The sequence below is a fragment of the Cariama cristata genome, unplaced genomic scaffold, assembly GCF_000690535.1.
Source record: "Cariama cristata isolate BGI_N322 unplaced genomic scaffold, ASM69053v1 scaffold1297, whole genome shotgun sequence".
NCBI lineage: Eukaryota > Metazoa > Chordata > Aves > Cariamiformes > Cariamidae > Cariama > Cariama cristata.
The window spans coordinates 187,950-202,742 of NW_009624762.1; the positions used below are offsets into that span (position 1 = coordinate 187,950).

General features: G+C 46.1%; 1 protein-coding gene across 1 annotated transcript in view; it reads left to right on the forward strand.

Annotated features, from left to right (window-relative positions):
• Window positions 1–12,018, forward strand: part of ARHGEF4 (Rho guanine nucleotide exchange factor (GEF) 4) — a 44,648-nt gene extending 32,630 nt beyond the window's left edge. Inside the window, exons 2-10 of the mRNA XM_009703283.1 lie at window positions 1,431–1,610; window positions 4,306–4,500; window positions 5,540–5,719; window positions 6,339–6,571; window positions 7,495–7,624; window positions 8,522–8,653; window positions 9,751–9,994; window positions 10,729–10,806; window positions 11,861–12,018. Of these exons, the coding sequence (XP_009701585.1) occupies window positions 1,485–1,610; window positions 4,306–4,500; window positions 5,540–5,719; window positions 6,339–6,571; window positions 7,495–7,624; window positions 8,522–8,653; window positions 9,751–9,994; window positions 10,729–10,806; window positions 11,861–12,018 (1,476 nt within the window). The 5' untranslated portion in view covers window positions 1,431–1,484. The remainder of the gene's footprint in view (window positions 1–1,430; window positions 1,611–4,305; window positions 4,501–5,539; window positions 5,720–6,338; window positions 6,572–7,494; window positions 7,625–8,521; window positions 8,654–9,750; window positions 9,995–10,728; window positions 10,807–11,860) is intronic.
• Window positions 12,019–14,793: the final 2,775 nt, after the last annotated feature.

Consider the following 14,793-nt stretch of genomic DNA (forward strand, 5'->3'; position numbering starts at 1 on the left):
CATCCCATTATTTTTGTCAGAATGGAAACACTGCATTAAGCTGTTTCTGGTTCAGCGAAGGGGCATTTGCTATCCAAAGGCAGACTGTATTTGAATTTTCTTTCAAATGCCTCATTAACTCTCTCCTGATTTACTGTATGCACAATTATCCTGATGTTCTTTTACAACATGCATCTTTCTTCTTTGGGGAGAGGCAAAAATAGTAACTTGGAGTAGCAGATAACTAACTGTGTGACCAAGCAATCTAAGTGCCCAGCATGGATGGCACGTGCATTATGTGGCTGTGGTGCTACTGCTGCAATGCTGTGAGACAGACCATGGGCAGCGGGTTTGGTACAGATTTTCTCTTTCTCCCTTGTGCCTCGTAGATTGCTCTTTCTGTTGTCTTCCCAGAATTTATCATTGCACCATTTTCCTGGAGAAAAATAGGGCTCCACTGCCACTCCAGAATGGCCAAGTCCTTTTTAGCAGGACTCCAGTATACACTCTGCCTTCTTGGGGAAATCCTTGGTGTTCAGACAGTCTGAAGTCACGTTCAGGCCCCAAGAAGTCTGTGTGTGTACTCTGTAGTCGTTGAAATCCAAAGAAGACTCTGACGTGATAAACCTCTGGGCATTAGGCAGGCACTCCTGTTGTAGTGGCCAGCAGGACCAGCTTACAAATACACCACTGCAACAGGTCCCAGGTGCCACTTAGCTACACCACAGCTAAGGTGTGAATGGTTGGGAATGGCATCATGCAGGTGTAGGTACAATCATCACTGTGTTCAAGAGCCCCCTCACAGCCTCTAGCCATGTGGGTTGTGCGGTTTTTTGTTTGATTTTTTTAAATTGTTGGGGGTCCTTTTTTTCCTAGAGTAGGTCCTCTGTGGGACATTTACTAAATAACCGTTGTCCCTCAGTATAATTACTTAAACTCTCCAGGAGACTTATTTTAAGCAGCTTAAGTGCTAAGTTTAACCACCTTAAAGACCTGAGGCTTTATCCATCCTACAGTAGCTCTGAGGCCACAGAATACTCTCTGCTCTGAAGTATGTCTCTAAACATTGATGCTCAAGGTTTCATTTCAAGGCTTTCTAAAGCCAGGCTGCAGTGGCAGCACAAGAGCATCCTCCCAGAACAAAGAACCACTGAGCCTTGTTTGTGGGCTGAGGCAAAGTCACCAGTCAGAAATTCCAGACCATCGAATTTATGTTCTTTATGGTAGCAAATGTATTGTGTCCAAGTGATTCTAAATAAATGCTATTCAGAGCAAGGTCAGTTGAAGCAACTGCCAGACTAGCACCAACTCCTTTTCACATTGCTGATGGGGAGTGAACATTTATCAACACTTGTTTGGCTCGGCAGCAGCGGTGCCAAAGCTGCAGCCATGTTGGTAGGCTGCGCTGCTTTCTTGGAGGGACCTGACAGTTTGACTTGCTCTGTCCACAGCTCATCAGTGATGGCAGCGTGGTATATGCAGAAGCCCTCTGGGACCATGTCACGATGGATGACCAAGAGCTGGGATTCAAGGCCGGTGATGTCATTGAAGTAATGGACGCTACCAACAAAGAGTGGTGGTGGGGGAGGATTCTGGACAGCGAAGGCTGGTTTCCAGCCAGCTTTGTACGGGTAAGAGCTTGATGTTTCTTTATGCCTCTCCATTAGCACCAAGTGTTTGTTCTTTTTCTCCAAGTTTAGCGTTCCCGTAGTGACTCCCCAGCATTTGCACTGCTAGAGATAGTCGGTTCAACGTGTCTAGTTACTATTCCTCTACACATGGCAACAGGACACCGGGCCTTCCCGGCTGAGCTGCCACCAGTGTGGAGAAGTCCCTCTTTACACGAGTAAATCAGGGCAAGGGTGGTTCAGTTCCAGGCTCTGGAGCTAAGGTGAGCTGCGCCAGCTGGGGAGCTGCCCTGCATGGTGGTTTGCAGCCTGGGCTCCTGCTCACCCGTATGTCTCTCGGCTAGTTTGTGCCCAAGCACACAGCATCCAACAAATACTCCTAGAGGAATCGCAGATGCAGCTGGCAGAGGTCTTCACTCCAGTGTTCACTTCAGGCAGTATGGATGAGCATGGCACCAAATTTAGCTTTCTCCATTTGGTGCCGGGTCCAGTGCAATGCCACATCCCAAGTATGCAAACACCTGACTCTCGCATGCACCTTCTCTTAGCCCTGGAGTTTTAAAAACATCACGCTGCTGGGATACCACACAGCACTGTATTCCAGGCATTCAAAAATGGACCAGAAAAACACAAAAAATGTCTTGGAGGTCATGTGGGACAACTGATGAGGGGAGATATGAAACACTTAACGCTTCTGGATGAAGGCTTCTGGGCCAAGGCTCTCGCTCAGTGCCAGCTACAGAGAGTATACAGAACAGCCTTGACAGTCCCAGTTGTATACTGCAGAGGTTGGATTAATTTCCAACAGAGCATTCTGAAACACATCTGAATTCTCTGGGCAAGCGGGCGGTAAAACAAGAGTCTGGGTAACTGCTGTGCACTCCTTTCCTGCTGTGAGGAGAAAGGCTTTTTTCCTTTCTTTGGGCTGTGGCTGTTGGTGTGGATGCCTGACTCTGCGTTCACCACTTCAGGGCAGGCTCCTCAGCACTGCAGAGGCAATTAGGAGCCTAAGGGCAGAGATTCTCAGCCCTTTAGCTCCTTATCCGGGTCACTTCAGATCACAAGTGACCCAAAACCAGGTGAAGCATGAGAGGAGGTGATACGAGGTGAACCGGTGTCTGTAGCAAAAGTCCTTGCAGAAGTGGGGCAGATAGTGCTATAAAAGTTTTGAAACGCTTTGTTATAGATTGCAGGAGACAGTCTCGGCTGGATAACTGTTACAAATGGTGGATGTTTTTCCAAGTAAGATTACAAGGACCAAACTCTCAGCACTGGTGGGGATGGAACTGCTTTTTTTGCAGTCAAAACACAGGCCTTTTTTTCTTTCATGTTACTGATAAGTTGAATTGTTGTCCTGGCTGGCAAAAACCTGATAATATTTCAAGGAAAAGCAGACTAGTGCTAGCCATTAGGGATGCAGAGTAACAAGTTCTTTTAGCAGAGTAATTACAACACTTATTCAAGCATCTGAGTGAAGATCTCCTGCTGATTATCACTGGGTCTCAAGCTTACTGCTGGGAAGGCTGGTACGTCTGGGCACTTGGATAAACCTGCAGGTCTCTCAGTTACTCCACACAAGTTTTAGGCCAAGGTCTGAGTTTAAGAGTAGCCAATGTTGTTCTGCTCACTGTGAAGGAAAACCAGGATTGCACATCTTGAGGGCTTCAGCAGCTGTAAACAGTGAGTAAATGTAATCCATGCCTATGTTGACATGGGATGGGTATGCACTATTTGTCATATGGAGATATATCTGTATCAAGTGGTAAGTAATCCTGCCTAGAAGAAACCACATTAAAAGTCTAAAGCACTTCTGTGTCATTGTACTAAAAATGCTTATAGTTACCCATGTTCCTGCTTCAGTGTTTTTCACTTCTTCTGTATGCTGGGACTGATCATTTGAGCTGTGTACAAAATATTCCCACGGGCACTCTGAGAGCTACAATACTACTACGTAAAAGAAAGCTCATAAGTGAAATGCACCAATAATTGTCTGCTATTAACTAAGGTACTTTGCTATTGCTGACAACATAGCTTCTGTAGGACGGTGTGTCTGCAAAACGCGGGTGGTTTTCTCTGCTCACGCTGTGCTGCCATCTGATGGGCACTATGAAGGAACCATGAAGGTTCACACACAGCTCCGCCATTCCTTACTACACTATATGCCCACTGGCATCTGTATCTGCTTTTATATTAACAATAAAGTCTTCTCAAATAATCTCGGGGAAGCAGATACTGAGAGGCTATCTGTTATTTATAGTATGAGAACAACAATAAAGCTACGTAAAAAAGCAACTATTTGCTGGTTTCCCCCATCCCTCCCTCTCTAAGCACCTCCTCACAAGTACCTAAGCAGACTTCACTTGATAAACCGTTTTTGTCCTGATTTTGTATGTATTCTTCCTGGAGGACTCCAAATCATTCCTGTGACTTCCGTCCACATGAGATGCCTGCTTAAAACCACCCATGTCACACAGTGAGAGCAGCTGTCATGTGGCTGGAAAGTACCCTCCCAAAACTGACTATCTGGCCCTAGCTTCCCGAAGGGGAAAAGATGTTTACAGGTAATATTCATGCAGCGGCCCTCTTCACTCCTAGCTCAATCTTTGTCTGCCGTTCAGTCAACTGTCCCCAACTTCTTTTCTTTGGAAGAGTTGTGTTTAGCAATACAAACGGTGAACATCTTGTGTGTCTGGCACAGCTGCGAGTAAACCAGGATGACCCCATGGAAGATTATCCCCTGAAGGTAGAGGGTGGCAAAGAGGATGACTCCAGCAGTGGCACCCGCCGCTTTGGGATGGGGCAGACCACCAAAGACCAAATGAGGACCAACGTCATCAATGAGATCATAAGCACAGAGAGAGACTACATTAAGCATCTGAAGGACATTTGTGAGGTAATGGAATAAAGGGGGAAGTGAATGTAAGAACTTGTTTGAAGGATAATAGAGTATGTCTCTTCCTTGCCCAGAGAGTGACCCTAGGCAGGTAACTCTTCTCTCCTGAAAGTGAGACTGTATTTCCATCAGAGCCTACTCTGCTAAATGGTGCTGCGTGCTCGGAACACAGAAGCCAATTCGTTTCAGCAGTATCCCAAATGCCTCTGTACTTGGAGCACCCACCTGGGCTCTTGATTAAATGGAATTAATTGAATTTCCCAAGCCAGAGAAAAGTAAATGTCTAGCACTGCTGTCCTCTTTAATATATGTTCTGAGGTAGTATAATCAGCAATTGCAGCCTTCAGGCAACTCATGCTTAGATCAAAACAACTGGGGAATGTTCAGCCAATTAGGTCTTTCACTTGCAAATATGCTGAATGTTGCGACACTGCTTCTAAAAGAGACACGCCGTCATATGCACTGGGGTAAATGAAGGTAATTGGTAAGAGTTTTGCAGGAACATCATTCTTCACTGAAACGACACAAAAATGTAGTGCCTTCCAGGAGAGGCAGCTGGGGCAAAGCTGACACTTACTGAACAAGCCACCCCTCCTGCAGTGTCCCCCCATGTCCTTTGTGCACTCCTCCTCCCTCGAGTCAACCACACATTTCCTAACACAAGCATCCAAACCAGATTCGCAACTGGATTTAATTGGCCTAAATCTATCTCTGGATCAGTGCTGGGGTCAGAACACCCTGTAGTGCTTGCAGACAGATAAAGGTGTTTTCAATGGGAGAGAAAGCACCTCTGGGACTCCTTCAAGTGTGGATTACGGTATTGTTTAAGGCTGTGATGTAACTGTGGCTCAGCTCCTATTGCTTCCACGTTTTGGGTGATACTAGAGGAAATAATAGTTAAAACATGGATGCCTCTGTGCAGGAAGGGGGGTACAAGAACCTGGTGTACAACTGACTACAGTCTATGGGGGTTTTCTGTTGATAACCAAAGGCCACAGAGCAAATGCCCAGGAAGCTTTCCAATTTGGTTTCCTCCTAGGGTTACATTAAGCAATGCCGCAAACGAGCTGACATGTTTACAGAAGAACAGCTGAAGACAATCTTTGGGAATATTGAGGACATCTACAGGTGCCAGAAGAAATTTGTCAAAGCACTAGAGAAGAAATTTAACAAAGACCACCCCCATTTAAGTGAGGTCGGCTCATGCTTCTTGGAATATGTAAGTAAATTCGACTTCATGGGAAAGGGGTAGCTAAGCCTGGATTAAGCCAGAGGACTTAGAAATCGACCTGACAGAACTGAAGCTCTGTGTAAAAAAAAAAACCACCCCAACAAATTAAACACCACCTCCTGCCCCATTCAACCACTACCCACCTCCCAGCGAAATATCCTCTAGCTCCTGTGGCTGTGCAAAGAACATTTTCAGAGCACCTCAGCTTCTGAGCACTATATTCCCTGCCAGACCATGCTGCTTTAGGCAAAAATGCAGGAAGATTCTAAAATCTCGAGCTGGACCGGAGTTTACAGCTATGGGATTTTCAGGTCAGTGCAGCATCAGCAACAGCTGATCCGGTCATTAAAAACATTCAGCCGAGCACAGCCCAGAATGCACAGAAATGTCTCGGTCTCTCAGATAAGCTGCACGTGCTGTAATTTGTAATAGCCGGCCCAACCCCAACTTTAGGTTTCTGGGCTTCAACGTCTGGGGAGGACACAAGTTACCAACAGCCCCACGTGATGCCGGAGCAGGACCTAAACAGGGAACTCACACATGGCAGTTTGAGCCAGGCCATCACCCTAAAGAACACGGACAGTAAATCCCTTCATTTCCCTTGCAGCAAACAGAGTTTCAGATATACTCTGAATACTGCAACAACCACCCCAATGCCTGCATGGAGCTGTCCCGCCTCACCAAAGTTAACAAGTACGTCTACTTCTTCGAAGCCTGCCGCCTGCTGCAGAAGATGATTGACATCTCTCTGGACGGGTTTCTGCTGACTCCCGTGCAGAAAATCTGCAAATATCCACTGCAACTGGCTGAACTGCTCAAATATACCAACCCCCAACACAGGTAGGTCAGCATGGTGGGGAGGGAAGGAGCGAGACTGTTCTCATGGAAATGGACTAATGCGGAATTGTGTTTTAAGGGCAGCTTGTCAAGAACAGCTGATACCATGATTCTTCTGTGTTACCCTGTAGAAACCAGGAAAAAAAAACCCACTATTTTTCTATCATCAAATACATAATTTTCCATTACAGTAGCACTGGGCTCTCCTGTCTGTTACAGATGGAAGGTCTACCTGCATAATGATACTTTTCTTTTTTATTTGGCCCACATATCTGTGATAGCAGCACACACATACTTCAGAGCTAAATGTTTCCGGTGGTGGTGTTGAAAACTTTGCCTCCAAAAGCACTGGTTAAATATATCCAAAAGTGTCTATGTAACTACACCACAGCACGTCGGGGCTGAGCGGTAGTCATGAATTTTGCCCAGTGCTTCCCCAGTGGGAAGTCGTGGCCTACAGCAGTCAAGCCATGCACGCTCGGCGCCTCTTCAGTCCTAGCTCAAAAGCCACCAAATCCATTGCTCAGTGTCAGGGTGAAGTCACCGCCCTCGGCTCAAATAACTATGTCACTTCATCAAACATCTGAAATAATTAGCTACAGAAATAAAACATGAAAAATCTGTATTAAAGAAAGTGTTGATATTGGTCCATTGTGGCTTGACTTAGTTTTACCTTCCTAATTACAGCACTAGTAATTCTCAGAATGGTTTTAAGCATGTCTTATTAAATCTATAAGCATGTTCTTCTGAAGCTGACCTCTTAACAGAAAGCTCCTTAATACAGTAGACAGATGTTTTGAAAATTGTGTTAAGAGACGAGTTGTGCGGAACAGCTCCTTCCCAGCTACTCCAAAGCACTCCTTCGGAGTGTAGGTACGATAAACACGTGTCATTTTGTCATGCCTAACACCTCTGCTCTACCCCAGGGATTTTAAAGATGTCGAAGCTGCCTTAAATGCCATGAAGAACGTTGCTCGGCTCATCAACGAGAGAAAGCGGCGGCTGGAGAACATTGACAAAATTGCTCAGTGGCAGAGCTCGATAGAAGACTGGGAGGCAAGAGACTGACTTTTACTTTCCCCACGAACTGAATGTTTTATGTTGCTCCTCTTCTCCCCCTCCAACAGCTTCTGCCTACAGCAATATCTTCACGAGGATTACTACCCAGCCCTACCTCAGTGCTGCTGCCCCTCTTTGTGTGTTTTGTTTTTTTTTTAAACAGATGTGATCTTTTAGTACAACTGAAAAGGTCTAGCACATAACCCAACTAGACCGGCTGCCTTTGCATGGTCCCTGGCATTTTTGCTTCTGCATTTTCCTTGCAGAATAAAATTAGCATGTAGGTTAGTGAAATCCTGTTATTTTCCTCTTGCCCTCCCATTTTATCTTAAGTGATGTCGAACTCTCATGATCAGCAGAACTGCCCCTTAATGCTTAATAAGCCACGTTATTCTTGCAGGAAGGCAACCTCTGCTATAGCGACAAAGGAAGCCAAGGTTCCCTGTAGACTCATTTTTTTAAAAAAAAGCTGAATTAATGAAACAAAGCTACTAATTTTCTAAATCCTAGACTCAATAAAGCCAGATCGTCTCTTCCCGAGGATGTCAGGCTAAATTCTCAGCTCTCTGCTTATGTACATGCCTCCTTTAATGTCAGGGATGGATCAGCTGCCCTGAACAGACTCTGGAAAAGGAGATTTTTTTTTTTTCATTTAACACACTATTGTTCTTATTAAATTCTGTTCCCATTCCCTAGATGCCAAGGGCACAGTGTTTCCCTGCTGTGACAAGGCCTGTCCTCCACCAGAGGCTTCCTCCCATTCCCACAAGAGAGTTTTGTCACCAGGAATTCAGGCCCCACAGCCAGGATGAGGTTCTCCTGTGAGACTACAGGCTTATTTCTTGTCCTGTTTCCACATGGCTGAGACCGACCTGTTCTTTGTGCTGTTCTCAGGGTGAAGATGTCCTAGTCAGAAGCTCAGAACTCATCTATTCTGGGGAATTAACCAAAATTTCCCACCCTCAAGCCAAGAGCCAACAAAGAATGTTCTTCCTCTTCGATCACCAGCTTGTCTGCTGCAAGAAGGTAATCTCAGTAGCCAGGCACAAACGCTATCTATTACATGCTAAAGAATTTGAGTGAACTCCCTCTCTACCCCTTTGTTTCCTTAATACTTACTTATTGGTATCATACGCGCTTCTGGCACAGACACTTTTATGTGCATGTGTTGCAGTCTTTTCTCCAACATCCTGGTGTGGTCTGTGGACCTGACCATAGCAATAAGCTACAGAACTAACTACTGGCCGAATTCTTAATGGCAAGAGAGGAAAGCACGGCACTGCTTCTAGGATTAGTCTATGGGTTTATTTTATGCAACTCAAGTATGAGCACTGGCACTCATTTTGTTTTAAATATGTTCTTTTAGAACTGCACTTCAATGTGAGATTAATATCATATTCAGAAGGTAACTGCAGCTTTGATGAAGAGCTGTGGGCCTTGCTAGTCAATAAGACCCCATTAACTTCATATGTAAGGCTCTAAGTACAGCCCATGCTATTTTTCATAACCCAAGTAATAAAAGAAGTAAGTCTTCCTTCATAAAGCAAATGAAAGGTATCTTCCATTGGAATTTCAGAACTGAACGTGCCAATCTCTTTTTTTCATAATCCATGGCATACAGATAGCTCCAGGTAACACAGGCATGAGACCCTCACTGTTGTATCACTGCTCTCAAATTTACTTTTCATTGTCAACACAAAACCCAAAAGCTACTTAGGATGATTTTTGGGGGGGCTTTCTAACTGGGACTGTAGGATTCAAATACTATTTTCTGTCACGGGCTTAGTAAGGATTTGGGATCATGTGTAGTAACACAAGTTTGCTTCTCGTTCAGAGCTCTTCAGGGCAGCTGATATCCCACAACCGTAGGTGCCAGCCTATCCTGACCCCACCACTAGAAGAAACCATGCCATGTCCCTCACTGCCAACAGTGTCAACGAGAACTTAACATTCTCTAATTCCCCATAGTTTCAAATCATTCAAATCCAGTATCAATTTTTTATTACAGGACTGTAATGACTGCTGAGATTAAATACTCTATCATAGCAAAGAAAATGAATGTTTAAGAAAGGGACAGGACAAGAAACAGTAACATCTGTATGAGTCACTGATCTCTCTTACAGGACCTTCTGCGCCGGGACATCCTGTATTATAAGAGTCGGATCAACATGGATGATATGGAAATACTGGATATAGAAGATGGGAAGGACAAGGACTTCAATATCAGTGTAAAAAATGCATTTAAGTTGCACTGCCGACACACTGAAGAAGTCCACTTATTCTGTGCAAAAAAGCCTGAGCAGAAACAGCGCTGGCTGAAGGCATTTGAGAATGAAAGGAGACAGGTTCAACTTGACCAGGAGACAGGTATGGAAAGAACAGTGCTATAAGACAGTGGGTTCTTGTTGGTTGTGGGGTGGTTTTTTTCTTCTCTTTTTCTTTTTTTTTAACCACCAGGCAATGCATAGGAGTGAAAGGGCAGAGAAGCCAGTCCATGCTCCAGTCCAGCTCTGGGCTGCTGAACTGCACATTCTGAATGAATCTGTGCATTTGACCAAAAAAAAAAAAAAAAAAAAAAGGCAAACTACTGTGAGCAGCCACTGCTGTATGTCCTCAGGGAGGCTGATGTGTCCTTAATGAGTTCAGGCAGGGCTGACAAATAATCAATACCTTACATACAGCTTCCATTATTTTGCAGTGCAGTGCAAGTGCCCAACCTGGCAGTATCTATACAAAACACATTCAGTCAAGGGTTCCCATTGTGAGAGAGGTTTTTCATTGTTTTGTCCAAATCCTACTTAATTCAGACTTGTGTGATCTAATGAGATTTGAGCTACAACTGGTCTAGACTGGCTACTTCACCCAGCACAGCGTGGCGGGGAGGGGCAGGCAATAAACCTTGCATGAGAAGTAGGGGGAGTTGTGCAGGGGAACACAGGCTGGGGGGAGCAGAATGTGCCCCTTCCAGCTTTGGGAGAAATTTTAGCTTGTGACCTCTCATCTCAGGCATTTTTCTACCCCTGTACTTCCCATACTGTCTATGCCGTGTCTTCCCATGGGATACAAAATGATGACCTCCTAAACTCCATTTTATCTTCAAGGTTTTTCAATCACAGAGGTGCAGAAAAAGCAGGCAATGCTGAATGCCAGCAAGCAGCACCATACTGGGAAGCCTAAGGGTGAGTCACACCTGAACATATAAATGCTGAACCATCTATATTTACTATATGGGAATAGTTTCAAATGAAGTGGCATTAACAAACTGTTGAAGCGGCCAGATGGCGAGCTCTGATGTGACAATCTGCAATAGAGCTCCTGGTGGATTCAGATGGCTGGAGTCAAGAAACTATTCCTAACTACAGGAGAGCTGCTTTGCACCTAACTGCTGAGCGCTCTGCCAGAAACCGCAGTTTGGTACAAGCTGGCAGCTTCTGTTCAAAGGCTAGTTCACAGCCTCGCCCTGGAAGCCAGGCCCTCCAAGCAGTATGGCATTCCCTTTGTGAAAAGACAAGGTTAGGTTTTGTAGTAAACCCCGTGATGCAAAGAGAGAGGGTCATTAAAGGTCACTGCAGCAGGGGGTATTCCTGCCTGGGCAGCTGTGCCTGTGGAAGGTGCTTTGAAACCTGCACTTTATATCCAGAGGGAGAGACGTCACTTACTTGCTTTTCTCTGGACCCACACCGAGGCAACCACTTCCTCTTGGTGGTACCAGCCAGCAGTTAAATCCTAGCCAGGTCTCCAGTAAGAAAGCTTGGCTAAATTTCAAAGTAAGTCATAAGTAAAATTTGTTTGCAAACAGACGGCAGTTTGGAAAGAGGCCAGACCTTTCTAACAGGGGAAAGCAGTCGAGGAGAAGCCAGCCCTGCCCGCAGGCTAGGCACTGACCACTGCGACTCAGAACTCCACTGCAGGAAGTTCTAACAGGCAACAGAAGCACATGCGCATCAGCATCTTCTCCCAAAACAACCAGAGGCACCAGTTTTAAATTTGTCACTACCGATAAGCTACAGCTATTTAGCCCTGCTGTCATGTTGACAGAACACCTGTCGGTTATGCTTCACGTTTCTGGGACTTCCACAGCATCAACTATAATCCTAAAAAGCAGCAGGGAAACTAAGGGCAATACTAAGACAAACCCAATTCACTCCCCTGCAGCTTTAACAGGGACGGTGCAGGGGGTGGGGAAAGGAACTCTGCTCAACTAACACGCTTCCCCTCTCCTTCTCATCACAGCTGTCACCAGGCCATACTATGACTTTCTGATGCGTCAGAAGCATCCCACCCTGCCTACCACACTCCCTCAGCAGCAAGTCTTCATGCTGGCAGAGCCCAAGCGCAAGCCCTCAAACTTCTGGCAGAACATCAGCAGGCTGACGCCCTTCCGGAAATAAGGGCAGCCCCCTGTTTGTGCCTGAACCCCTTCCGAGAAAGCACTTTATCCGTCAGTCCTGGGAGGTGGAGCCCAGGTTCTTCCAATCCTTTGTTTACAGAGGATGGCACATGTGCTCCTGCCTTCCCTATTTATTTTTGCAGACCGACTGACCACCCTGGCTCTGAGGTGAGACACTGCGTGTGTGCTTGCACACACGTGTGCATTTGTGCCAGTACCATTGAGCCAGCCTTGCACAGCGCCCAAGAGGCAAACTTCCAGGAAGAGATCACAGGAGGGAGCCTGACATCTTTCATCTGAAAAGGTTTTGCTCGTCAGCGGTACTTGGACGCACTCCTTCCCACTGTGAACACTGCTGCTGTCTGGCAGCTGTCAGAGTGGGGATGGCAGCCGATACCCCTGCCAGCTCCGTGTCCACTGACCTGCTCGGAACAACAGCTCAGAGTCACTGACATGATACACTTCCCATGGAGGGATAAACCCTTCTGCTCTCTGCCCACCCCCGCTCCCCACCTTTGAGAGACATGATCCTCCTGCACACCTCTAACCCCCTCAGCTGGCCTTCGCAGGCACGCAGAGAAGGCGACAGTGAGTATTGCACTGTGACCTTTTCCTCTCCTTTAGCTCAACACCACCGATGAAGTATACAGTACGTTAAACTGTGCCAATCAACCTGCAGCATGAGTAAAGTTCAAGAATCTCTCTAGTGGGTTTGAGTTATATCAGTTAGAGAAAAATGTGCCTAATTAATACTGTACTCAGTTCCTTAGATTCTTGTCTCTCCATCATTCTGCCATATTTCCTGGCCAATGAAAACGTTCATTGTTTGTAATGTGTTTATTTATGGTAAAAATCAGAACTGTGTATTTTGTAAGTCTGTAATTGTTCTTGTCAGATGTTAACTTGATGCCCGTTTTGTCTGTTTGGTTTGTTGTTTTGTTTGGTTTGTTTTTGTTTTTTTTTTTTAAGAAAGGTTGATACTTGCAAGCCTAGCTCCCAGAAGTCAAGGGTACAATTCAACCCTGAAAGACTAAACCCATGATTGTTATGGTAACATCCACTGACCCTCAATTCAAAGGGTATTACTACAGGTTTTTGACAACTTTAAAATAATAAAAAAAAAAGCCACTTTAAAAAAAAGCCTAAGTTTGGCATTAAGAGCCTCACATTAAGTTTCAAACTGTGGCCAAAAAGAATTAATTTAAACCTTGGTTAGCAAAAGGAAATATTTGCCTTACCATAGCGAGAGTTAGAAGCCATACTGACGGAATCCCCTAGCTTAGGAGACATCCTGTGACACTGGAAGGAAGACGACACCTGCTCGTTCCAACATGATGCTAGTGTGAGCGAGCACTGTCTGCAGAGCTCAGAAATCCAGTGTTTGTTGATGCTGTAGCTGACCAAAATATGGTCACGCAGGGATATCTGAATTCAGTAGCATGTACAAAGTCATTCTTGCACTATATCTTCCCCCACCCCCACTCTCCCGACCAGGGGCAACATTTAATTTCATAAAGAAACTTGTAAAAGTGACTCTCAGCCTGTGTGTGTCTCCAACATGTCTATCTGTGTGAACTTGTTTCTCTTCAAAGTCACTGTAGAGATTCTGCTCTTGCAGCTTAAAAGTGACCCCTGATCAGTAGAAGCCATCCTAGGTGGTTACCCTCAACAAAGCCATCCTTCGGATGGAAGCAGAGGCCGTACCAGAGAGGTGCTGGTCACTTAGAACACTAGTGAAGGTTAGCAAGTCACCAGCTCCCAAGTTCCTGCTAGTTACTTAAATGGAAACCATGGCTAGGAAACATCAAAAACAGCTGCAGGGATGCTCAAGCCTGCTTGGAGCAATATGGAATTAAAGCCGAACAGCAAGTGCCAAGAAGTAAGAAACACACTTGAAAGAGAGCCCAGCTTCTCCTCCTGGAACCTGCCCACCTGCCCAGCCTGCTCCCCTGCCCTTCTTCCTGGGAAAACACACAGCTCCATGCTCTGCTCCTAAGCGGAACCAGCGGTGCTATCACCAGCCAAGATGGTCCTACAGAGAATAGTGACCAAAACGCCCACAAAAAAAAAAACCCAAAACATCCCTCTTATGCAGAAGCACAAGCGGTATCTGCCCAGGGAACGTTTAGCACTCCCCCTCTCTCCTCCTTGCCCCAAGCAACAGCAGAAAGTGGGGCTGACCAAACCAGCAGCAGAGCCTTGAGATGCTGTCTGCCTGCCTCACCGTGACCTGACCCCGCACAGACGGTTACAGGGCAGGTCTCTCATTTGGCAACAAAGCAGGTGGGAAAAACAGACCACAAGCGGTATCTGCCCAGGGAACGTTTAGCACTCCCCCTCTCTCCTCCTTGCCCCAAGCAACAGCAGAAAGTGGGGCTGACCAAACCAGCAGCAGAGCCTTGAGATGCTGTCTGCCTGCCTCACCGTGACCTGACCCCGCACAGACGGTTACAGGGCAGGTCTCTCATTTGGCAACAAAGCAGGTGGGAAAAACAGACTGGGGGGCATTGCAGGACTGGCACCAAGAGGTGTGGCACACTAAAACTGGGGGGGGGGAACCAACAAAAAACAAACAAGAGGAGTCAGCTCTCATGCACGCATTGCATCTGCATTATCCTCGCCCTCTTGCCCTGTCAACCCCCACCGATGCCACGCGCCCTGGCTAAGCTCCCCTCGTGGGCCAGAGCACAGTGGCAGCCCAAGCGTTAGCAGCCAACATGAGGCCCTTGTGCCAGTTGGGTCTCTCAACCTGAGCTAAGATACAGATCATTTGTTC